The following is a 26,555-nucleotide window of genomic DNA, read 5'->3' on the forward strand; positions in this document are numbered from 1 at the left end:
CTGTGGGCCTGTAATTACCGTCTCTGTCTGCTTCTGAAGACGGTATGAAATTATCCACCGCAGACAAGGAATTCCCCACGCTGAAGGAAATGTTAATAAGGGGCTTTAAGTACATTTCATGCGAGCAAATCTCGTTTAACTACAAAACTCAGCTAACTGTGATTCATAATGTTGATTTGTTCCGATGTTTGAATAATTATGCACAGCCAAGAAATAAAGATGCAGTTTGTCATGTAAGATTAGTTCCACCCAGCCTCAGTTTCTTTCGTACTTAGCACGTAGGCTCACGTATCACCACAAGATATATATTTTATTTTTGAAACAACAATAATACACAGAAATATAAAGCATCACATCAACTCTTTATAAGCAGAGAAAAATAAAAGGGTTTTGTACAAGACATCTAAAAAGACCAATTCAGAGCACAGAAGCAGAAATCACAACTAATAATAGCGATTACAGGGTGGGATTTAAACAAAGGGGATAAAAAAAAAAAAAAAAAAAAAACTAAACACAAACAGAATGTATAAAAATGACAAATTTGCTTTAAAAATAATCCCTACCGGGTAAATACAATGACTATGAGCCCATCAGAATCAGGACTACTGCATTCGAGGACACTAGAAGCTCTACAAAGAGCTGGCTCGTCTCAGATTGGTAGATGCTACTGTTTCTGAAACCATCCCACTAAAGTTTGCAGGTTTAAAAGTCATCATCATTCCAAAGAGATCAAAATCTACCAGCGTTGATGGTAAACTCTCAGGCCTTTGTTGTTTACTCTTCAGTCCCTAAAATGTTAAAGACTAGCACCACTGGGCTGCTGTTAACATCAAGAGCCTGGACAATGTAAATAAGCACAGTACAAAGATTTAAAATATTTTTCATGCTCACCCACTGAGTCTTTGTCTAGTGTTAGAGAACAAGAAGGAAATGCTTCCACTTCCATCACAGTGGGTGGCTGAAAGGAAACGGGACTAAAGCTTTGACTGTCTTTCTATTTCTGCCATCGCTTTTCCCAACATTTGTTTTTCTTCAGTTTTTGATCTTTTTCTTCTTCTTCTTCTGTTTCCAAAACGATCAACATTATAAAGGCTAATGGCCACATTATTAAAACACACGTATATACTATATGTACAGGCCTAAAAAGAAAAGAAAAAAAAAAAAAGGGAATTTTGAGAAGCTATTGGTATTTACATGCCTCTTATTTATCTCAACATGTCCCTTTGTTAAAAGCTGTGCTTTGTACTTAAACTGTCTTATCCTCACAGATTATTAAGAAAAAAAAAATATATATATAGGACTACTACCCCCCCAGACCTGCCAGCAGTTATTTTCCACTGTATCATGTTACAAACCTAATTGATAGCAAAATAGACTGAAAAGTCTCAAAGGTCATACATCTCTTCTTTTCATTGGTTTCTGTATATTATTCTGTTTTTTGTTTTTTTTGTTGTTCTTTTACAGTCCTGAGTGCACAAAGTCAGCATGGCTAATTTTAAGACCAATATTATGTATGGCTGAGAATATTAGCAAAAGCAAAGGCATCCCTTTGCTCCCCTTGCACTTCAAAGCGTTCTGCAGATACATAAACAAGTCTGTTCAATCTGCAGTTCAAAGGGGACCTTTTATATTTTTGTTATACACACGTACCTTTACAGTGCTGCATGCTGTTATTAAACATGGCCATTACTTCAGATCCTGTAATAGCACACAATAAGTAATCTCAAGCAGAAAGCTCTTAAGCGCCTCCTTTTCAAACCTTCAGTTTGCAAAGGTCAGCCAATCAGAAGAAAGGTGGCCTCGAGAGTAGAGGTGGTAACAGTCTGCTCCTGACAAAGCACAACCAGAGCTGCTGGATGCAGGATCAGAGTGACAAAAATGAGGATTATTTTGACCACTGAGCTCAACAATAAAAACCTGGAAGCAGAAATAAGCATAACCGGTCCCCTTTAACGATGCAGAAATGTACAGTATGTGAGATGTTTTCAAGTCTGCATGTGTGACACACTACAATATAAATTGGCAAAGCTTCCAGAAATGAGTGCAGGATACATTTCACTGATAAAGCACCACCTCAGCTGCTGCAACAACACTTTACCGGAGAATCAACATTTTATAAAAGTGCACCATCCTGAATGATCCCACATGTGAGATATGCAACTGTGATTCAGGTAGTAGTTCAAATCAGCACTTGATTAAGAACCACCTGAATGGCAGCAAGTTTGACTGAAGCTTTGCTTTCCTTTGTTTCTGTTTGAAGTTTGACTGTGCAGCTAAAACATCCTGTTATTCACCCAGACAGAAATATATTCCCATTCCTTCACGCTGTATTTTTATAAATGTTGGTTGACTATTCCCACTATACAATTCTTTTTCAAGCCATCTGACTGGGTCACATTTTCATAAAGTATTGAATGCCCAAAAACAGAAACAAAATCATGTAAAATGCATTTAACATGCACATACACATGCATTACAAATTCAAAAGTAATGGTTAAAAATTAAATCTTTTTTTTTTTAATTTTTTTTTGGATCAGCCATTTGCTTTAACATCTGTACAAAACAGGTAAAAACTATGAGACTAATGTTTAAACAAACACGACCAGACAGGAAGAAGCTCGTGTAGCAATAACTTCGGTCCTTTAGGTAACAAAAGATAATTACAGACGTCAAATTTAGAGATCCTTCTAACATTTAACTGTTTTAATGCACTCGGCCCCTTTCAAAACAGACAAGTAAATAAAAAGTGCTACTGACAGCTGGTGGGGAGGAAGAACAAAGTAACAGTGGCTGAATGAGGGGGTTCGTCATCTTTCAGTACTTTTGTAGCCGTTCTCATCCGTGTGCAGTTTGTGTGTTTCTAGTCATTGACAGGAAATGAGCAGGTGAATGGTCTCCCTAAGAGACGCTGGAGCAGCGGAGACTCGGGGAGCCCATTTGTGTGAGCACCTTGTCCAGCCACTGCAGGGGCCCGTTCAAGTGCAGCTCGATCCAGCAGGGGGTGCTGGTCACTGTCTGTCGCCTGGGAGAGACCAAAGAGGCACAAAGGGATGTGAGGTAAACGGACACAGCTGTTAAGAGTGTGAGCAAACTTACAAAGTCACATTGCTCTGCTTTCATTACAGTGTTGATGTAAGACAGACAACTTTCACAGCTTCTTTGAGTTACACTTTAACACACTGTGTCACTAAAGATAAAATGCAAAAATTCTACTGACTGAAAAACCAACAACGGCAACTATTGATTTTCACCTCTTAAGATATGTATTTGTAGTTCTAATCAATGACACATACTTCTTGAATCTGTACAGTTCAAATAAAGAAATCATTTGGAAGACTTGCAGCAAATGCAAAAAAACTAAAACTACAAAATGATGCAGTTTCTTAAGCTTTTTCTTTTGTTTTTTTTTCTCAATAAAGACAAAAAGGGGCCATAACATTTTTTCCTTTACTGCTTTTCTCACAGCAGAGAGAAGTGAACAGACACAAGGGACTAAAGAGTTAAACAGACACAGCCAACAATGGAAACAGGCAGTGAGAGTGAGGTGAAGGTGGAGGTAGAGAAGGAGGGCCTGGCTGTTCCAGTAACCTGAATCCTGTGTTTAAGTGTCTCCACATGTGAGCATTTGGTCTGGACAGGACTGCTGAGCAGTCACTCCCAGCTCAAAGGTTTCTCCCTTGTGGAAACCGCCTGAGCACGGCCAACTTTCAGCCAATCATCTGCTTGCCTTTAATTCCATCTCTTCCTTTCTTACTATCAGTGAGTCAGACTGTGTGGAAAAAGGGGAGGGAATGGAAGAGGGAAAGTCTGACATCTCTTTTTGACACACCACATGTGTGTTTGCTTAAAAATAGTCTGGTTTGCCAACTGGGGCCCGTTTCTATAGACGAGAGCTCTGTGACATCATTGACCGGATTCACCAGTGTGTGCACATGCCAGCGAGCGGGGGCGGGTGGATTGTGGGATGTAATTCACAGTCTGTTTGTGTCTATTGTCTTCGTTTACATGCAGACCTCGTATGGATTTTACACTGCTACACTGTTGCAGAAACAGGAGACGAGAAAGTGGCTAGCATTAACTCAGAGCTGCAGCTTACCTGTACTCGGCTCCCCAGCCCTTCACAAAGCTCATGCGGATGGTGCACATCCTGGTGAGCTGGTACACAGCCTCGAAGCCCTGGTTTACTGACTGTGCGAGCAGCGCAGCAAACTCCTGGTTGTTGAAGATCTTTAGGTTACATCCTGATGAGAACAACAAACAATAGATCAATTAGAGGTGCTAGAAAAAACAAAATCAAGATGAAGCTGATCTCTAGCTTCTACAAAACACAAACAATTTAAATTTATCTTACATGAGAGTAGTCAAACTAACATTATTAATCTGATGGCTTTCCACACAGACTTGTGTTAAAAGTGGAGAAATATCTTTCGTGGTCCTACCGAATCAGATTGCAGTGACTTGGATGAAAACAGCCAAATTAAAGGAATGTGTACTTGAATGCGTCACTGACTCAACTAAATGCTGCAATGATTGTATAAACATCTTGTTTCAGACAACAAACTGTTAACATTTACAGATGTGCTTGGGGAAAGCTTTTAACAATCCAAACCGATTACGTGGTAAAAATAAAGAGACCAGTGAGGAAAGGAAAAAAACCTTATTTTTAACCCGACCACAGTTTAGCCAAAGGAGACATTGACGGGCTGGCTGGTGATGAGGTACGCGATGTGTTGTAGCCTCATTTGATGATTGAGCCTCAGGGAATCATTTCTGAATCATCAATCAATTTGTTTTTTGTGTATATTGGCCTCTGCCTCTCTTTGGAAAACTGAACGGAATCATATAGCACTTCAATCCCAAATTACTTTACATTCAACCATTTACACACACACACACACACACACACACACACGTTTTGGGGATCGAACTGCCAATTCTGTGAAAAGTAAACTTTGGTCTTTCTCTATTGCACTGTCTTCCATCCTACTCATTTGTCTTACTCCCTTTCCCTGTCCTGTATGTCTCTCGATGCTCCCAGTGTTAGCTGGACACATACCTGGAGGGATCTTGCAGACTGTAGCAGGATGCCAACCATAACGTTGATTACAGTTGGGGCTCTGGACAAAGATTGCACTGTCACTGAGACATTCTGCAAACACTTCTCCACCAATGTAATACAGTCTTACGCCACGACCTTGAGGTAAAGAGTGAGAGGCAGAGAGCCGAAACAAGTCAGCAACAACAATAATTAAAAGTACAATGTTGTATAACAGGTCTAAAGCAATACGTAATCATGTTTGTTAATAAGCCAATAGTCTTTCAAGAAATCAAGTGAATAAAAGTGTTCTGAGAAGGCAAAGGAGATATTATCCAAATGGAGTCATAAGGCCTGGCCTACCAATGTGTCTGCGTGTCAGCTCCACAGCTGCGTTGCGGTTGACATTGGACAGAAGACCCAGGCAGAATCTCTCTGAGTTGGACGGGTCCGTAAAGCCGTCCACTGTCAGCGAGGGCTGCGAGGCGTGGAAGGTCTCCCCGACTCGCTGATTCAGCTCATAGTAAGAAATAGAGCACCAGAAGGCCGGCTCACAGTACGTCACTGGCTGGAGGTCTGAGACAGAGGAGGACCCCAAAAAGGAAAGAACTGAGTTCAATACTGTTGCTAATACAGTGCAGAACAATTAAACTAATGCAATGTTTGAACGTATTCTCAAAGTCAAAGTAGTAGAATAGAAAGACAGAAATCACAGAATTAATAGACAGAAAACCATTCAGATGGTAAAGAAAACATACATTAAGAGCAGTGATAACAAAGAAGAGGCAAATATATGGAGAAAAGGGCTGAGAGGCTGCAAACAGAGAGAAAAAAAAAAAAAAAAAAAAAAAGAGAAAACCAACAAAAACACGGAGAGAGCCTGCGTCACAAAATGTCAAACCCATACACTGTTTCCCAGAAGCTTTAACCAGACAAAATGTGGAAACTCAACCCTCACTTGAAGGATTCTGCAGCCCAGTTGGACTTGTCCATGGTACTCTTCAGTTAATTCAACTGTTTCTGGTAATTTGCTCCTTTTTGTCCCCCTCTACCAGCTGAGAAACATTCTGTCCTTTGCTTTGAAGTCCAGAACACAACCGGACAGCACTGCCAAATGAAACTGGTGTTGCTTTATTATTTCACCAACTGCGTTCCAGCCAAGCCTCCTGGCGCTTTTCCGTCTTGATAGAATAAACCTAGGATATTGTTATTGATGTTAGTGTGGGCTGCGTGGTGTCTTGACCTGTTCAAAAGTTCACATGGTGAGCGGGGAACACAAAGGCGTCTTTCATCATCTGGTTTCCTCTTACAGAAATGAGTTAAACCAAACAGAGAATTCCCACTGGGGAGATACGCTGCTGAAACATTTGTTTGCAAATCAAGGCAAACAAACAGAAAAGTACACAAACAGACACACACATTTCTTACCCAAGTTATTGTGTGTGGGTGAAACTGGGTTAGGTGACAGATTTGGGGAGCTTGTGTCCATGCTATGAGTCATCTGGTGATCACTGGTTTCTCCATCCTCACTGAGGTAGCCTGGTGGAGGTGTTTCTGAGACAAAGACACAAACACTCACTCATACTGACATGTCTGACATGTTGGTGGTCCCTGATCACTAACCAAGCATTGTAGCTGCACTGAGGGAAAAATAACAGATTGAGATGAGGAATGACAGCAGCCCAAACGTACTTGTATTTAATAATTTGATTAAATCCAGTATGTGTTACTACTATTATTACAGTTGGCCTGCTGTGCTTTAATTATTCTGAAGTACAACATAATTAACAACACAAAGAGTGACCGTACAATCACCTACACAGAACTTCCTAAATAGTGAGAAGGTTCTAGTCAGTGAGTGAATGAGTGAAAGGAGTGTTTAAAATTTAATATTCCAAGCTTTCCATAGGACCAGATTGGAGTCTTTGTCAGGCCAATTCTGACCCCAGGTCCTATGTTTGATGCTCCTGTCCTGGGACGATGTTGTAAAAGCTTTTCATCCAACTCAAGATTCAAAAGGAAAATTATAGTAAAGCTATTTTAATTACACACTTGGTCATCACACACCTTTGCAATCACAAACTAGGTTGGTCTCTTCCAAGAGCTGTACTTCCGCCTTTTTTGTGACAAACAACCCACAAGCGTGCACCATCATCCTCATATTTTAACTACTTTACTACTACTCCTTCTCTGTTACAGTCAGTTTTCACCAAACTCTTCAGTACAGCATAAACAGCCCACCTTACAAACTAGTTCTCACAAAGCATAAACCATAAGGAGGTACTTTGTGTGAGTCATGCTAGGAGGCACGCTGGTACCTGGTATATAGTTGCTCTGGGGCTCGATGCCAGCAGGGAAGTTGGTGTTTTCAGGGATTGAATGGCTGTAGTCATCCAGAGGTGGGAACTCAGTGGGGATTTCTGTGTGTCTGGGGACCAGCACTGGTGGGAGTACTGCATAACAGACACAAACACACAGAAAGTATTTTTCTCAGAATATAGTAATAAAGCAATGACTGATTTCATGTATGGATAAAGTAAATATTTATTGGAACACAAATTAATAAACCGTTGATCAGCTGATAAGAGGAAAGGTGTTTCACAAACCCTGTGGATACAAATAAACCTATAAAAACATCCAGTGGGAGAAAAAAAAACAAAAAAAAAACAAAACAAAAACAAAAACAAAACCTATTCCACTAACAAAGAGCCATTAGAGCACACTGGACAAAATGTACGTAACTATTTTCTTCAAACAACACAACAGTGAACAAAGAAAGAACTCTGTTTGTCCGAGCTGTCGTACCTGGTGTCTCTACTCTCTGATAGTGGTATGGGTTGACACACACTTCATCCTTCTTCGTGTGGAAGGCGTACTCGCACAGCTCCACCGCCCGCAGCTCGTGGTGGGACTGCAGGTCGGGCCAGCGCCACAGACGGCAGTAGATGACGTGGGGCAGACCTTTTCTGTGGGAAACTTGAAGACGGCCATCCAAAGATCTGTAAATACACGAAGAGGAAGAAGAAGCATAAGTTTGAGACGTTTGGTTTGACTTTCCAGTTATCCACTGCTTTTTCTTCTTTTTGTCTAGGCTTATATTGTTTTCTGCTGTGTGTCAGAGTGTGTGTTGTGACTAAAATGAGAGGGAAGTGTGCCTGGGCACGACCTTATACTTGCCAGCAGAAAAATATCTGAAACCTCCAACTGAAAACAGAAAATAGAATAGTTACTAAAAAGAAGAACTGCTGAATTTGTTTCTTGATAGTATCTGGCTCTGATGTCATTTTTCTGAAAGGGCTATGTCGGTACTACCACTCTGAGGCTGGTTACGGTTTGATCCACCTGTCCCTTCCCCTACTGTGACCTTTTGTTTATAAAAACAAATTCATGAACCTAAAATTAAATATTCTCATCCATTGTTGTCATCAAGTAGTAATTGTGTGACACCGCTCCTTTTGATTAATTGTTACAGTATTTTTGGTACTTTATGATATCCAAATTATGGGTATACAGTCTTTGCCTTGACAGTCCTGAACAACTAAAATATATTTCTTCATTTTTTAAACTGGTTTTCAAGCAAAAATTCACTGTACACTGCTCTGTCCTCTAAATGTTATCAAATGCTGGATTTGGTGCTCACTACTGTGCTATGCAACTACTTCCCCATGACGAGGGTCCCAGCTGTTAGTGCAGAGGCGATATGAGGTCATGTCTAATAATAAACAATCGGCAATGACATTACAGTATGTTTAAAAGGAATTTCATTGTGTTGTATAACATCTGCACTCATCTGGCATGCTTCTGGCAGGATGATGATTTAGGCCGGCAGATAGTAATGAGCGACAGTTTGACATTGTGGACTGTCATAATACGGTTAAAGGCTGTAATCTCGGAGCACAATAACCCTTGACAGAGGGGAAAAAAAACAAAACAAAAAAAACCTCCAAAACAAAACTAAAAAACCCTGCACAACATCTTACGCAAGAGGCAGCAGTCACATATGTCCCCTCATTTTCTGTGTCCCACCCACTCACTCTCTCACACAGAGTAAGGGTCAAAGGCTTAAGATAAAGCCCTTTAGAAGGACAAATATGACTCTCTAAATAAAAACAAGGCCACGCCCAACTGCAGAAAGCTCAGTTGAGCCTCATCTAGGTCAACCACGGCACATCGGGAAAGTGAATTGTGTATGGTGTGATGTGGTGTGTATTGGCAGATACCCAAAACCAAGATACTGGTATCATACTGGAACTGGGAAAGCAACGACAGAAGCTTTTATTGTTTCCCATGCAGAAGTCGAGAGCTATGAAACGAAGCAAATGTCTGATCAAATAACTTCTAAAACTTTCTTTTTAAAAAGTGTTGAGAATTAAACATAGAAAATTACAAAGACCTGGCAATTTAAACAGCAAACAAAGATCTCTGGGTTACTATGCAAATTGAATAGAAAACCATTTGTTCAATATTGCTTTCTGAATATACCAGTTTTCATTTAGTCAACAAGATCTATAGTGGGTGGCTCCACAGTGCACTGTTTAACACCCAACATGTAAAAGATCCCCTTTTTGGAGGAATCTATCCCCGGCAGGATTGTGACCAGAAAAGCATCCGGTGTAAAGATCTGCCAATTCAAATCTGCTGGAGCAACCCCTGAACAAGAGAGCAGCTGAAAGAACCTGTTTATCAAAGCTATATAGCAATCTATAGTAACGTTAAGCCAGATTTTGCATAATCTTGATTCTATGGGGGTCTGCTTGCAAACACAGTTCCTCTTTTCTTTTGCGGTTTTCCTGTGTTGGCATCTATTGTCATGACTTATTGTGGCTGCTTCCTTTTACCACACTGCATAAAGCCACGCATCAAGAAGTCACTTAGACTGCTGTTAGACCTCTATTAAACAACTTAACCATGCACCCTCATTCAATAAACAACTTGGGAAAAACTTAATGTTACACAGAGCTTATGCTGAAATAGTGAATCACTGTAAATTAACCAACAGTGATGATGACATGAAGGAAATGCATGGAAAGTGCATCTACAAGGAAACCACATTCACATGTAGGCATGTGAATGTGACATTTTTCACTGTGGATGTGTTGAATCGTGAGAGAGGGCTGATGTGATGTCACTGGTATGTCTGCTACTGGGTGGGTGGGACTGTGTGGGCTCAGACAGACATACAAACTCTACTGGTCATTTGGTGCCCTACTTACTGTCCCCGTTTCCATTCAGTTTTTTTTTTTTTTTTTTTTTTTTTTAAATAAGAAAATAGTTATAATGTATAATAATATATCAGCCACAGTAATAACTTCAACCAGGAAAAGGGTATATGACTTTATACTACAGTAATTACAAGTGACATCACCTATGTATAGGCAGGCATTAACTAATAGCCAGTTGAAGTTATTTGATTTATAGTATATATGTGCTGAACAATGTCTCAGTGACATGGACATTGTGAGTCCATGGACACGGTTTATAAACAGTTACAAAAGCAACAGTTTATAAACCAGAAAGAAAAAAGGAGTGAAGTAATAAAAGTCAGGACAAGAAGAAAATGTCAGGCAGGCTTTTAGTCATTACTGAGAGACATAATGAAAAACTTAGAATTAAACTATGAGCTGGCATGCTATGTCTTTTGTGAAAAAACACTAGTGCTCACATCTGGCCAATAAGCATGCCGAACATTTTCAGGCGGTCTGTAGTGACACATTTTGGTTTGCTTGGAGTCCACTTGGAATTTTCTTGTGTGAAAACAAACCAAATCATAAGGAAAAGCTACAAGTTCACAAACTCATCAACTGATTAAAACCAGAGTAAACAAACTATAGCTGTGAAAACACCCTTAATATAACTTTTAACACTGGCTTCTACTCTATATTTAAAGTGCGCATGGCTTTTGGTGTAGGAATAACACTTTTTTATGGCTCTACGTCATCCTGATTTAGCACCCTGAAGTTAAAAGGCTGGATGATACAATGTTGTATAAACTAACCAGTTTTATTTAGACGTGTAACATAGATTTTCCTACTGCTATAGACAGTGCAATTGCTGATTTGTGTTGAGATGATGATCTTGTGGTTGTTACATGTGCCACTAAATAACTTTTCTCCCAGCACTGACCACCAGTAGGAGGCATCCTACCAGAGGCCCATACCACCTCAACTGGGTTCTTTTAATGTGGAGGAGCAGCTGTTTTACGCTGAGCCGAATGACCGAGCTCTTCAATGGGTCACTAAGGGAGAGCCCTGCCACCTTTAAAGGACACCCATTTCTGAAGGCTTGTATCCACGACCTTGTTCTTTCAGTTACGAAGAGCTTGTGACCACAGTTGAGGCGTAGATTGACCAGTAAATCAACAGGTTCATTTTTATGCTCATCTTTCTCTTCACCATAACAAAACTGATACAGCATCGCTCCAATCTTTCTGTCAATCTCAAGCACCACTCTCCCCTCTTTTGTGAACAAGACCCTAAGATACCCCAACTCCTCCATCTGTAGTAGTAACTCATCCCTGACCTGGAGTGGGCACATATGTACTAGAAATGTGTAATCACAACTTACATTCACAGAGGCCGGAGAAAGAGATTCATATTGAACTCTCCTCTGCTCAATAAGACACAGGGCAAATCAGCCTGGATAACCAGGACAATTATCTCCCACCTAAGCCCGAGACCTCTCATTTAAAAATGCACGATTTGTTGACAGGAGCCTCAACACCTCCCAACCAAGGACTGAAATCAGATGCAGATCAAAGTTTGTGCCAAGTCCATCCTGGTCTAAGTTGACCTCCTACTCAAGCATACTCAGGCACTGGGGAATTTTTTTTCCTAATACAGAAGCTACAACTGTTTAGTTAGTAACTGAAATGTATGAACCTACTACTGCTGTCAGCTGTTTTACACATACAAATACACCTCAAAGAAAAATGAAGCAAGAGATTTAAAAGAGTAATACTAAACCATATCTGGCAGTAGTTGTGAGTTGATGCTGTTTCACTTGTCAAGTTTCTGCCCACCTACACTGCCAGTCAAAAGCTTTGATTACTGCTTTGCACACTCTTGGCATTCTCTCGATGTGCTTCATGACGTAGTCACCTGAAATGGCTGATTGGTTCTGGCCATAACAGGGATTCTTGCACTTGTCAAATAGGGCTGTCAGCTGTTTACCAACCTGACTTCTGCACAACACAACTGATGTTCCCAACTCCATTAAGAAGGCAAGAAATTCCACAAATAAACCCTGACAAGGCACACCTGTGAAGTGAAAACCCATTTCAGGTGACTACATCATGAAGGTCATTGAGAGTCCGCCAAAGGTTTGCAGCACTGTCAACAAAGCAAAGGGCTGCTACTTTGAAGATATAAAATATACGGCATTTTTAGAGTTAATCAATTTTTTCTTTGCTACATAATTCCATATATCTTGCTTCATACATTTGGTGTCTTTAGTATGCATCTATAATGTAGAAACTAATAAAAATAAATAAAAAACATTAAATGAGAAGGCGTGTCCAGACTTTTGACTGATAGTGTATATCCACTAATCACGTTAGTTTGCATCAATCTTTGCTACCCATCAACAACATTAACTGAGACTTGATGCCCTCTTGCTGTTACAGGCTGTAAATTAAGAAATAAACTCCCCAGTGTTTTTTCTCTTTGCCACAAACAGTCTATGCAGAGCTGCACCTCAGCCAAACACCACACTCACCACATCATTATAGTCCATTACATCATAAATGATTATATCTATGTCTAACATCAATTTCCACATAAAAGAAAGTAATTTCTTTGTCACCTGATCTGCTGTTTAATTACCAAATTAATCAGTGAATTACTTATATGGGCACAGCTCTCACTATCTCTATTACTACACCAGAGAGTTTATTACCCAGTTTCTGCATGAAGAGTAAGTCAGATAGGTTATACATGTGGGAGAGCACCAAATCACAGTCAGTGTACTTCAAACTGTGATGAATCATTTAGTCCACGATAGCTACTGAGCTCAACTCTGTGGTTCTCAACCCTTTCGCTTCTTCTAAACCCGGAACAAAAAGCTCACATTCCACAGTTTTTATATAAATTATTAACAATAAACAAGGGATCCAGGTTGAATTTTGCTTGAACAAAGGTCAGCGAATAGGATCAGCAAACTCTTCTTTAGCAGATGAACAACTGAGGGTAAACAAGCATTAGATCATTACTCTGCACTGCTGACAGGCAAGGTCAACTAACTCTCCTACAAAGGTGTTTGTATGATTTAAATGTAAACCAACGCTATCAGCAACAGACAGTATTGCGTATGAGACAAGTCAAGACACATTATATCCTGCTCGATGAGAGTGACTCACTTCAGAGATTTACGATGGCCCACTGAATGAGACAAATGAGAAACCCTGCTCTGACAGCAAAAACCACTCCTGTGAAACCATCAAGCCTCAGTTTGTTGTTTAGTGGCAGTAGTAGCTCTATTTAAACAGCCAACCTCAGATATTGAAGAAAAAAAAATGATCTGGACCTCAAAATACTCCAGACATGAGGCAGGAGGTAGCTGAGGGGAGAATAATCATGACCCCAAATTCCCAGCTGGGCTGACCTCTGCGTGTGTGTTCCAAACTGGAGATCTGAAGTACATGGGTGGGGCCTTCAAGACTTTATACAAGACATTTTTCACTCTTCAGCTTCTCTCTACAGGATCAGAAACTAATCAAATCAGCACTGACTGATTTTATCTACAAAACCAAAATGTGAATTGAAAAAGTGAACATGGGCACTTAAAATGAATGAATAGCATTATTGACAGTGAATGGATCCAAAGCTAGGGGAGTCACATTTAACAATATATCACAACATAATTCTATTTTTACAGTATATCCAATACCATAATGCTATAAGCCAGGGGTAGGCAACGCCAGGCCTCGAGTGCCGGTGTCCTGCAGGTTTTAGATCTCACCCTGTGTCAACACACCTGAATCAAATGATTAGTTCATTACCAGCCCCCTGGAGAACTTCAAGACATGTTGAGGAGGTAATTTAGCCATTTGAATCAGCTGTGTTTGATCAAGGACACATCTAAAACCTGCAGGACACCGGCACTTGAGGCCTGGAGTTGCCTACCCCTGAAAAGCCATGATTGATTGGCCTGGTTATCAAGCTCTAGCTCTACAGGTTAATTTGACCTTAAATTTTAAATAAAATTTTGTTAAAAATGGCTAAGATTTCTTAAATCTATCAACTACATTAAGTATTAGATAACTCTTTTTAAAAAATCAAATAAAACCAGTGGGTGTATATTTTGCTGTTACATAACATAATCAAGAAAATCCTCAAATCAGGTTTCTATTGAAGGAAGTACAATGAAAAAATTATAATGGATTTTCGGTTCTTTTTAAAAAACAAACAAACAAACAAACAAACAAAAAAAAACAAAAACACATTGGCTGTGTAATAATTCAATTATCTAAAAAGAAAACTAAATTCAGCTGAAAGTTAACTTCAAAGGGGGAGTATTTCCTTCAGCAAGGCCAATCCTGCAGCACAAAATTTAAAATAAAGTGATTCAGATCCATATGTATTCTTCTTTTGCCTACACTTTGTCTGCCCCAAATATTGCCCCATGAAATCTGGGGCAATATTTGTGTTTTTTCATGCAAGCTGATGTTGCTCTCAGAATATAGACCGGAACTGATGTCTAAAAATAAAGGGATAAATTGGTATAGATTTTTGCCAGAGGGGTAAATGTGTCAACATCATTTTGGCTCATGATCCAAAGCTGAGACTGAACATGAGCTTTACATCCATCCAGCATGTATGTTTGCGTGAATGGTAGAGCTCCACAGATGGACACACGTACAGAGAAATGTAAGAACAGAAGGGATATAAAATAATTAAGATAACTTTACATTTGAAGTATGCATTAATTTAGCATTTGCCAGTGTAGCAAAAGTAGTGAAATAAAAAAATATATAAGCAGATGTTAGTGGCTGTGAAGGTTAGTACATACATAAATTTTGAATATGTGCGCTTTTGGCTGACTCAGACAGAGCAGATTGAGCTTCACTAAGCTGGGGAAGGGGGAGGGGGCAAAACAAACACCCTGAGGCATACCCAGTTACGCTCAGAGACACAAACATATACACTGTGTGTGTGTCCAGGCTGGCAATAGTCCGAGAAGTGTTGAACACACACACGCCTTCCTTGTGGGCTTAACATGGACTTTTTTTTACTCTCTTACTGAAAGCCTAACCTCGCTAAGAAGATGCCAGCACACACACTTAGAAACTGAAGGCCTTGGAGAAAAAATTGTTCTCATCCAATGCTGGTTATTAACCATGTAACTAAACTTGCATGTTTAACTTTAAAAGTAGAATATTTTCACCATTTTAAGGTGCCTGCAAACACATCACAAAGATCAGGATCAGTCACAGTCTGTCCTTTAAAAGCATGCAAGGGTAGAGGACAAAGTGGGTGATGGATAAAGAAAGGAGGGCTGCAGCTGCACAACAGGTCTGCCAGACCGTCTCAACAGCTCAGGGCAGCTCAGAGTGTCTGTGACTGAACCCCTAAACCCCCCCTTTCCTTCTCCTCCGTCTGTCCCACTATCCTGATCTCACAGCCTCCATTGCAGTGCTGAGTGCGGGATGAGGGCGGTGGGGGTGAGGGGCTATTGGGCTGATATGGCCTTTGTGCCTTTCATAAAGTCTGTGGCCAGTCTGTTGAACCCCGACCAACAGGGCTACAATCTGGTGACATTTAGCAGAGGCTGGTGCCTTCCAACAACAACATGTAAAGAGACAAATCATTCACCAATTCTACCTTTGGTTAGACACGACTAACTCAGCAGTCTGTGACCTTTAAATAATTTTTTGTTAGCCCTGTGATGAAGCGAAAAATTGTTTAATTTGCTTTTCCCTGTAGCAGCTGTTTCTGTGCAAGCGTCATCACAGATTAATCCTTCGCTATCCCAATAGTTTAAGGATCTGAAACTGCAGAATTACACAGAGTCAACAACATGACACAACTGGGAAAATAAAGTTGGTTACAATCTGGACTGTCTCTGCAACCAACCTCTTTTTAAAGTCTCTTTGTCTTCCTCGGCCACTGCCAGCCGATACGAGGGAGAATGCAGCATTATCTTTTAGATAACTGAAAGAAAATTAAATAATCCATGAAGGATCATCCAGAATAACAAATTTCTAAGTTGCTAGTTCACTAATATACTTGTTTGAACTACAAGCCCGCATGTGCACAATGGTATTCCTTGAGAGTGTGGTTGCTAATGTCCTGAAAAACTTATGCCAACTGCTAAAAATACAGCTCACAACATGACCGGGGCAGGCAATATTATAAAGTAAGAAAAGCAGCGATTCTGGATCACTGTAGAGTTTGGAAGAGAAGTTCATGTATAACTGAGATGCCCAGTTTCTCTGCCACCATCTCCACATCAGCAATAATGCAACAACCTCCAGTGTTCACATGGAAGATATTTCAAATTTGGACTGGGATAATTAAGTCCCAATCTCTCCAGTAGTGGATATGCTCTAATCATCCAGATAAACACAATATATGCAACCATGTGAACTGTGTCGACATTAGAGGTATTGCAACACTTCTGCAAAAAGTTTTCCTTATTTTACTTTACATATCCTGATATCATCTGACCCTACTTGCCACATAATACTTTCTGTGGTTGGTTAATCTATTCTGGTTTGCTAAAACTGTCAGCTGCAAATTTTAAAAAAAACTACAGAAACAGATTTCACCATGGTTTTTTTTTTTTTTTTTTTTTTTTTAAAATCAAGACTAAATAGTGTACTTAGTACAGCTGAAATAATAGTTTTTTAGTCAACAAATAGAAATGTGTTAGCTAACTAATTTCATAGCTGACCAGTTATTTCAGTTTCAAGCTAAGTCTCTGAACATTCATGGGTTGTAAAGTCTGGTAACTTTCATGTTTTGCAAAGTGGTTTGAGCTACAAAACAAGACATTTTATAGCCTAAACAATTAAGTGAACAATCAGAAATCGCTGTAAATGACCTTTTTCTTGAGTCGAGTTTGTCTTCATCCAAATTTTTTAATATTTAATCACTGATGTCCAAACATATGGACTTGCAAATGCATTCCAGCAGTGATGAGGCTCGGGCGGAAAAACACACAAAGACACACACCAACCTCCCACTCTCTCTGGAAAAGCCATCAGACTTCTCTATTTCTAACAAAGGTGGAGGAAGGAGGAAAGGAGGGGGTGTCTGGCCCATAGGTGATATCATAGGGCTGAAGTGTGCTGGGACCAGTGAAGGAGGGCCTAAAGTGAAATACAAAACCAGCAGACAAACGACTGGCAGGGCTAGACGACAAATAACAGAGTCTGGACTCCAAAAATCTGGGGAGACAATGGAGGACTGGGAGCCATTAGTTTTACTGCAAACAGTCAATGAGCAGAGCAGTATGTCTCTCTCTTTCTGAAGCATGATGATGAATTATGGAGAATATTCCAGATGCAAGTCATCAATAAATTTCTCTCTACAGTCTAGTTGCATTTTTTCGTAGGGAAGGGCAGAGTGTAGGCTGGTTTACCTCTCATGAAAAATTAATGTTTATTCTTAAAAACATACCCCCATGCTGTGTCAGCCTGATATCCCTCAAAGAGAAATTTCCACTAAAAAAAAAAAAATTTACAAATTTCACAACTGACCTTAACTTGTTGATTCTTCAGTGGCAAAAATCCAAATGATGATATAATTAAAGCTCAGAACTGGGTAACTAAGATAAATTAAGGTCATTACGGTGCATGTGTGTGCCGTGAACCCTGGATGCTTTCCTCGCCAAAGTTAGAAACCTGTGTGCTCGAATTCATACATGTCAGAATTGTTTAAAAGATGCTGGATATTTGTCTGTTATCCTGACTGCTTATTCTTTATTAGGCTTCCGATTAGAATTCATTGTAAGATGGCGAAAGATGTACCCTTAGGCCCCCTCCTCGATTCAGAGATGGTCTTTCCCTTTTCACGTAAATGGCCTCCTTGACTCCGCGCTCAAACCAGCGTTCCTCCCTGTCCAGGATGTGTACATCCTCATCCTTGAAAGAGTGTCCACTGGCCTGTAGGTGTAAACAGACTGCAGAGTCCTGGCCTGACGAGGTAGCTCTTCTGCGTTGTGCCATCTGCTTCACCAGAGGTTGTTTGGTTTCCCCGATGTATAAATCCTGGCAATCCTCTTGGCACTTAACAGCGTACACTATGTTACTCCGTTTGTGTCGGGGGATCCGATCCTTGGGGTGGACCAGTTTTTGGCGCAGCGTGTTTTGGGGTTTAAAAGCCACAGAGACTTTTAGAAAAAAATGCATCTCAACTGCTCCGATACTCCTGACACACATGGGATCACTACAGGTTTTCGCTTGGGCAGCGGTTGTCCTTCTCTCCTGGATCGGCTGGAGCTTTCTTTAGGTGCCTTTCCAGCTTTGACAAAAGTCCAGCTGGGATAACCACATTTACTCAGGGCCTTCTTGATGAGGTGTTCTTCTGCCTCCCTGGCCGCTGTGTCAGTGGGGATGGTGTTCGCTCTGTATTGTAGCGTCGTAATGACACCCAGTTTGTACGCCAGTGGATGATGAGAGTCAAACCTTAGATACCGATCCGTATGTGTAGGTTTACGGTACACATCAGCTTTTAGATGTCCCCCATTACTGATGGAAATCTCACAGTCTAAGAAGGCTAACCTGCCACTTTTCATATCCTCCCTGGTGAATTTGATGCGTAGATTTGATTTTCACCCAGGTGTCATCCAAATATCTGAACCAATGGCTTGATGGTGTTCCAGGGTAGGATAGCAAAGCCCTCTTTCCCACTTCTTCCATGTACAAATTGGCCACGATGGGTGAAACTGGGGAGCCCATGGCACACCCATGTTTCTGCCTGTAGAACTGACCCTTGTATGTGAAGTAGGTGGAATGAAGACAGTTCCAAAAGCAAACACACTTGGTCGATGCTGAGAGTGGTCCTGTTGCTGAGGTTGGTGTCATCCTGTAATCTCTTACAGACTACCTCCAACGCTTCCGTGACTGGGATGCAAGTGAAGAGAGATGTAACGTTGTACAAGACCATGGTTTCATCTGCCTCCATGATGACATCTCTCACCTTCTCAACAAAATCCAGGTTGTTCTGGATGTGGTGTTCAGAGCTGCCCACCAGCGGGTTGAGGATGGAAGGCAGAAACTTGGAGATGTTATAGGTGACAGAGTCGATCATGCAGACAGTCGGTCTTAAAGGTGCACCCTGTTTATGTATTTTCAGTAAACCATACAGACTTTGTGTAGACTCCCCTGGGTATAGCCTGTGGTAGGAGGTCCGGTCAATAGCCTTGTCTTGTTCTAACTGCTTCAGATAGTCTATCACCCTCTTCCTGTAGCCACTTCCTGGGTCTCGTTTCAGGGGCTCATAAGTATTTTCATCACTGAGTAGTGACAAAATTTTCTCATGATAGTCTTTCTGGTTTAGCAATACTGTGCACCTACCCTTGTCTGCCGGAAGGATGATAATGTTGTTGTCATCACTAAGTGATGTGAGTGCCTTCCTCTCCTCCATGGTGATGTTGGATGCTGGGGGCTTTGCATTGCTGAGACAGGCCGAAACTTTCCGTAGTTGCTCTGCTTCCACTTCTGCAATATTGTTGTTGCAAATTGCTGTTTCTGTGGCTGTGATCAGCTCCACTAGCGGGATTTGTCTCGGTGTGACAGCAAAATTCAACCCTTTAGCAAGGATGTTTTGTCTCTGTTTGAGTGAGCTGTCTGTCAGACAAATTCTTCACCCACACAGAAGAGCTACCTCGTCAGGCCAGGACTCTGCAGTCTATTTACACCTACAGGCCAGTGGACACTATTTCAAGGATGAGGATGTACACATCTTGGACAGGGAGGAACGCTGGTTTGAGCGCGGAGTCAAGGAGGCCATTTACGTGAAAAGGGAAAGACCATCTCTGAATCGAGGAGGGGGCCTAAGGGTACATCTTTCGCCATCTCACAATGCTGTGATTGCAGCCATTCCCCAACTCTCTGTGAATGGTACTCATGGCCATTGATCAGTGGGTTTTGGTCAGTGGTTGTTGATCAATGGTCATGAGAATTAGCATAATTAAGATTAAGGAACTGACCTCCCAGCCCATTGTTCCTTCAGTGGACTGGTTTCAGTCATTATGCAAATGTACTGTTTATAAGATTGGGGAAAACTGCAGTCAGCTGAGACTGAAGAAGTCACTTGGATGAGTGACGAAACGTTTCTCCCACAAAACGCTACAGATGAACAGAACCAACTTTTGGAGATTTACTTTCCTGGATGATTGAGAATGCATCAAGACATATAATCATTTCCCAACACTTGGTACAATTATAGCGTAATATATCCATCTAGACACACGATACAATATCTAAAGCATTTCTTATCATGTTTCTGCCCAAAGTTTCTCATGTCACTATTTCAGGTGTCATTGACAGTAAAGTGTAAGAAGACCTCACAGTCACCGCTTATCGTGATAAAATGTTTCAGCCTATCAAACCTTACAAATTGTGGCCCTGTGGCCAAGAAAGACTCATGTTTCTTTCCCGTTTCTTGTGTTTTCAGCAAGTCCTGAACGACTATGGCAACTTCAGTAAGAAACACTTATCACACAACCTCCTTGAAAAGTCATTGCGTAATTTCTGTATTTTATGACTTTCACCTGTACTTCCTCTCCCTGCTTAAAAACCCCTACTCCTTCCAATCAACTGACCTTCCCCCACATACCCAGCTTTACCCTAGCACCTGAAGCAGCAGCAGCGGCAGCAGTGGTGGTGGCAGTGGCCAGTGGAGCACAAAGGCGCATTTGTTGTCTGGAGAACACGTCTCTGTGTGTGTGTGCGCGTTTCTGCATGTGCACTCCCCCGCAGATAGTGAGACAGGCTAGGGCCAAGTCGAGGCAGAGCTGTGTCTCTAACCCTTCCACCCGTGGTGCAAGCCACAAACCAAACAGCAGCCCACACCCTCCTCAAGGCCCCAGCAGTCTGAAAGAGCATTCCTCTAAGCTGACTAACTACATGCACACACGCACACAGAGTCATGTACAATGGCATAAATATATTTATATCTATTAACGTATGGTTAAGTAGCCTGAATTCTACAGTCAGTATTCTGTTTATTTCCTTTGAAGGAACAGAAAACAGAAGCATGATGAACACCAAGCTTCAGGCATGGCATATACACTAGACTTATAATTGATCAGGATCTTAAATAAATCCTGTTATTGTTTGTACAACCAATGATACCCTCAACAAAAATGCAACAATATTAGGATGACATCACCATGTGACTTAACTAAGAAATTACTGTCCAACAGTAGCGAGGACACTAAACTCTTTTGTTTTTAAGGTCCAAACAAAGTAAGCACAACAACACAGTTACTACTGTCTACAAACAGACTTCAGTCATGACTCACAGCAGTAATCCCTTTCAGTCAAGTAAATCAAACAATGACAGGAATCCTGAAGAAGCAGACTTGTCACTGTCATTAGAGACGCCAACCACACACAGACAGACAACACACATAAACTCTCTGTGACCCGTCTTGAACAGAGTCCTGTTGAACAACACTGTCTCGGGTGACCCAGGTGTGATACTTGACATGAAAGTGAATGACAAAGTGTGTGTGCTCATTTAACAAAGTGATGACGCATTTTGTTAAATCACGCCTACAATATCAATCTAATGTTTTACATTCATTTGTCATTTTAGCTTTCAGCTTCCTACCTTGAAAACTTGGTGTTCTTCATTCTCATAACTTTCTAAAAAGTTTGATTTCCTTGAGGCGGGGTTGGATTTTTAATTGCATAAAAAAAGATGAACTTCTTACAGTTCTGAAATTATACAAACCACACAGTTGATTTGATTATGTGAGAATATAAGTAGCTAAATAAACAGAAAATTACAAAATTATTATTTGAGAGCGAGAGGAATCAGAACGGAACTACCAAAACAAAAGTTTAGCAGGCACAAACCTCTGTGGGTGCTTTCACACTCATGCCCTTTAGTTAGGGTTTCCCCTGTGCTGCGATTTCATTGAGCAGGCAATCACACTAAAGTGCAGAATAGAACAACCAGAACCTTCATAAGAGGCTCAAGTCCATTCAGCTTTAGTTATTTTAGCTGTCTTACTTAATCCAGTCCCAAAGAACTCTGGACAGGTTGTTTGTAGGAGGGAAAAATGTACTGCACAATTCTGTAGCCTGGCGTGCTTTGTATTCTGGAAGGTAGCTGTGCACTCAAACTTTTATTATGAAGCAACATACTGACTGTTAATTTCATGAAAAGATCTCCCTGGTTCTGCTCAGGTGTCTGGCAGCTCCATATCATCTTTGCAAAGTGTGCAGCAGTAAAGTTGTTTAAGACACGTCCATAAAGTGCTTTTAGCACGCTTCTAGAGTAGTTTTACCTGCTCTGCTCATATAATTAGCACAAGAATGAGCAAATACCAGCTCTGTTGTTGTTTCACTTTAAAACTGCACCACATCTCTCTCTAACAGACAAGATCCCAAACCACGAAGGCTCATTATGTTTTCACTTTTGTGCTCCCACCTCAGACACATCGGACTGATCATCAACATGCTTGCTCCTCTGTAGTGACACTGGCCTACGCTTACAAAATCACCAGATGATTTGAATGAGACAAAATTAACTCTGAGTATGACAACAGCACAATGACATGACAGGGCCGAGGTGCACACTGTATGAGTTTGGCAGTGTGTGTCAGTGTGCATTTAATGAAGTCTAGTCTGTCATCCAGACACATGCAGACATCTCTTTTGATGTTCAAATGCTGTCTAGAAGGTAAACAAACCAGTTCTATTTCATCTATTAGCGGGTATATTTTTTTTTTGTGTGTGTGTGTGTGTGTGTGTGTGTGTGTGTGTGTGTGTGTGTGTGTGTGTGTGTGTGTGTGTGTGTGTGAGAGAGAATCCCACTAACCACTGTCTCCCTCTGATAAGCCTGAGAATTCAAGACGCTGCAGCTTGCCAAAGAGACTGCTTCCTCAGTGTCTTTCATCTCAACCCTTGGCTTTCTGTTACCTTTTACTTTTATACTTTTCTCATTTGTCAACTGTGTTTTTGGTCACCCATTAATGTCTCATCTTCCCTCATTAAAGCACATTTTCCCCATTATAACAACAACTTCCTTGCAACACTGGGAATTCCATACTTCTCTTCGGCACTTTTTTTCCTCTACATCTCTCTTTCAGTGCAAGTGTCCACAGCTTTTATAATGAGGCAAAAAATAAATACTGCTTTAATTCTATTGACTAACCAGAAGGACTATTAACCAAAAGTAGCAAATATAAAAAGACACCAAGTATACAGCAAAAGTAAATCTGTTTGTTTTCAGTCTACATTTCAGGATTAAATTCTGCTGATGTGGATCACAAAGCCATCTTTACATAACTGCTGCACACTGATAAGGTGGAAAACATGATGGTCTGACAAAAGTCAACAAAATGAATTTCCTTAATCAAGAACTGTATTGTTGAAGTACTTTCAACAGTGATGTATAAAGAAACAGCAGTGTGGATGCAGTCCTTCTCACTCTTGGTCCAGTCCCTGTCTTTCTCATTTTATCCAATCTTTTACTTCTGAACTTGAAGATCCTACACTCCCTCCTGCCCCAACATGCAGTGTGAATCAGACTGTAACCTTAGTGCCAGGAGAGATGTGTGTACATAAGACAAACCCTCTCACCACCCCTTGCACAAAGTCAGAGAAAATTAAGATAAAAGGTGAGGAATCCACTTCCCCAGGCTCTGTGAATATAAAACTCACTGTCCACAGTACACGTATCACACATGATATTAAGACAATGGAAAATGTCTCAATGTCTTTTTGATGCCAGTGTGCAACTGTTGGAACTCATTAACCCCAAATATATTTTTTAAGCACACACACAGAAGACGCAACTTTGATGAGTGTGTCTTTCTAAGGAATATTTAACTCCCATTAAGTTTTGTCATTGAAAAGTTACCTCTGTTCACACATGACAGACCCTATATGCACAGGTGCATGATTGTGTCATAATTATTAAACATTTGGCACAAACAACTAGACAACAGATTGAGTTAGTGTGATGTTGTCTACCTATTGTCACAACAACTATCATACACAAAGTACAATCAGGTCAAAAGCAGCACTGTATCTTCTACAAGTTTTGTTTGTGATTAGTTCACACATTATACTATACTTACAGGAACTACTGATTCCTCCAATGACAACTTGTATAATTGGTCATTTCAAAAAACTTCAAGCCGATATCTGATTCCAGCTTCCCAAAAACCAACACCTTTTGTCTTAATTTCATTTATATTATTATAATCTGTATGCTATACGCTTCTAAACAAAACCTATCTGAAAGTGTCAACTCGGACTGCACAAACAAAGTGTATTTTTGTTATTTCTATCATTTTAAAAATCATCTTAATTACTTGAGTAACCAAAACATTAAGAGATTGATCAACACAGCAACAGTTATTAGTGGCTTTGTGACAGTCACAAATTAGTATTTACAGAAGACAGTCCATCTCTAAGGTCTGTCTCAGAGATCCTCCTATTCACAACAGCAAAAATGGTGTGTGGTGAAGGTCAACTGTTTGCTTGTAGACTAATCTATGCAATCCATAAAAAACACAAACAAACAAATAAAAAAAAGACGCTGTAGTAATAATAAATTTCAAAGTAACAGCTAGTTTAGGGTATGGAATTGTATAAATTGGTGTTCTCTAGTTTATGAATGGATTCCCAGTCATAGATGACAAAAACAGAGTTTTCTACACTTCACCATGATTTATGCAAAGTAGCCTGTGAGTGTGTAGTACCATAGTTAGACCCCCTGTCCTCATCACATCTGTTTTGTTTTGTTTTTTTTGCAACCAAGATAGCAATGAAGGAAACACTCAAAAGGCTTCAAAAAGGGTTTAAAGCAACCAATGGGTGACCTTATGGTAGCAATGTCCTTTTTTATACCTTCTATAAATATATCTCTAAAGCAGGTACAGGAAGAGATAATATTGTTTTTAATCAATATGGCATTTTTTGTTACACTGTTTGCAACTGTTTGACTTGCTCAACCACTGCCTCCCAATTACCTGCACCTAAAATTCACCCTCAAAAACTTTAAGTTTAAATGTTTACACTAAGTTTGACTGTGTGGCAATGGTTGACAAAGTTTTTTTCATTTGGGGGGGTGAAATGTGGTAGTGTCTCCCAAAACAGTAACAAAACAAGTCACTTCTCTGAACAGAAAACCACTCAAGAATGGACACCACTATGGTTGGAGTTTGAGAGAAAAAAAACGTGACCTGGTTAGGGTTGGCAAAAGGTCAGGGATTTAGGTTAAAATGTGAAATGCAATAGTTTGCTTTAAAAATGTGGTCTGGGTAAAGTAACTACTTCCTTAAGGCTAAAAAGCCTACGTAATCTTGGTTGACGTTAGGAAACAATCATGGCCATAACTCAGGAAAAGAAAAAAGAAAAACGACATTTACTACGCTTAGGAAACAGGAAGCATACGTACATGTTTGGTCTCAAAGCCTGAGGTTTTGTTGACCTATCCAACCAACCTGACCTCCTCCCCATACTGACTTTGTAACTATATTTAACTCTGCTCCCAGTTTATCCTGGTATAACGGAAACACAACTTGGCTCCTGTTTATAGATACAGGTCTTGGTAAACAACAGGACACACATCTGTTAGTCATCTTGTCACACTCAAACACACAGCAGGCTGTCACACTACACATCCATCCCTCATGCATCAGAAACTCATAGTGGCTTGACGCACTTTACACACTAGTGTTTTCGGCTAACCCAAGTTTACAGCTCACAGGAAGACAGGACTTTAATAGGGCCAATGGAGAAAAGAAGAGGGTAGGTCAGTACCACAGCTGCTCGTTGCTGAATGAGTCAGGCTTGAACTTGGACAGAGGTTTAAACTTTTACTTACGTCTTAAATGAGTAAAGCTGTTCATTGTCAAAAACCACTAAAAGGCAAGTAGAGCAATGGCACTCTCTGAGTAACAGTCAAAGCCTGCAATACTTTGTTTTGACCTCAACTGGGAACATGACTAATGTTTTTTTCATAAGATAAAGGCACACCTACACCTACATGCAGCCCCACTGACCACGTCAATGACCTCCAACCCAAAAATAACTTAACCACCAAACTCACCAAGCTGTTATACAGTTTCCACAGATAGTCCTGTAATTGTGTGCTAGTGTTATCTAGCAGATTGCAGCCATTCAAAAACAACTAGTCTTTCCCAAAGCTCCCCAGCTGATTCGAAGATTCATCTGACAGACCAAACTCACATACACAAAAAGAAATAAGTGTGCTTGACAAGACAGGAAAAAAAAAAAAAAATAGCCTTGAGATTTCAATATAATATTCTGTCACTTGGCCCGCTGAGATCTGATCCTTTCTTTCCCCATAACTCTATCTCAATGTACACCACT

The 26,555-nt window shown here is 40.5% G+C and overlaps 1 protein-coding gene across 1 annotated transcript in view; it reads right to left on the bottom strand.

Moving 5' to 3' along the window:
* Nucleotides 1-1,063: 1,063 nt before the first annotated feature.
* The window catches only part of smad3a (SMAD family member 3a), a 37,363-nt gene continuing 11,871 nt past the window's right edge, over nt 1,064-26,555 (bottom strand). The window contains exons 3-9 of the mRNA XM_040045658.1: nt 7,841-8,034; nt 7,354-7,488; nt 6,464-6,589; nt 5,399-5,611; nt 5,057-5,194; nt 4,097-4,241; nt 1,064-3,022 (exon numbers count right to left, since the gene is read on the bottom strand). Coding sequence (XP_039901592.1) covers nt 2,899-3,022; nt 4,097-4,241; nt 5,057-5,194; nt 5,399-5,611; nt 6,464-6,589; nt 7,354-7,488; nt 7,841-8,034 — 1,075 coding nt within the window. The 3' untranslated portion in view covers nt 1,064-2,898. The remainder of the gene's footprint in view (nt 3,023-4,096; nt 4,242-5,056; nt 5,195-5,398; nt 5,612-6,463; nt 6,590-7,353; nt 7,489-7,840; nt 8,035-26,555) is intronic.

Source organism: Simochromis diagramma, unplaced genomic scaffold, assembly GCF_900408965.1.
Source record: "Simochromis diagramma unplaced genomic scaffold, fSimDia1.1 OVJJ01000079.1, whole genome shotgun sequence".
NCBI classification, from domain to species: domain Eukaryota; kingdom Metazoa; phylum Chordata; class Actinopteri; order Cichliformes; family Cichlidae; genus Simochromis; species Simochromis diagramma.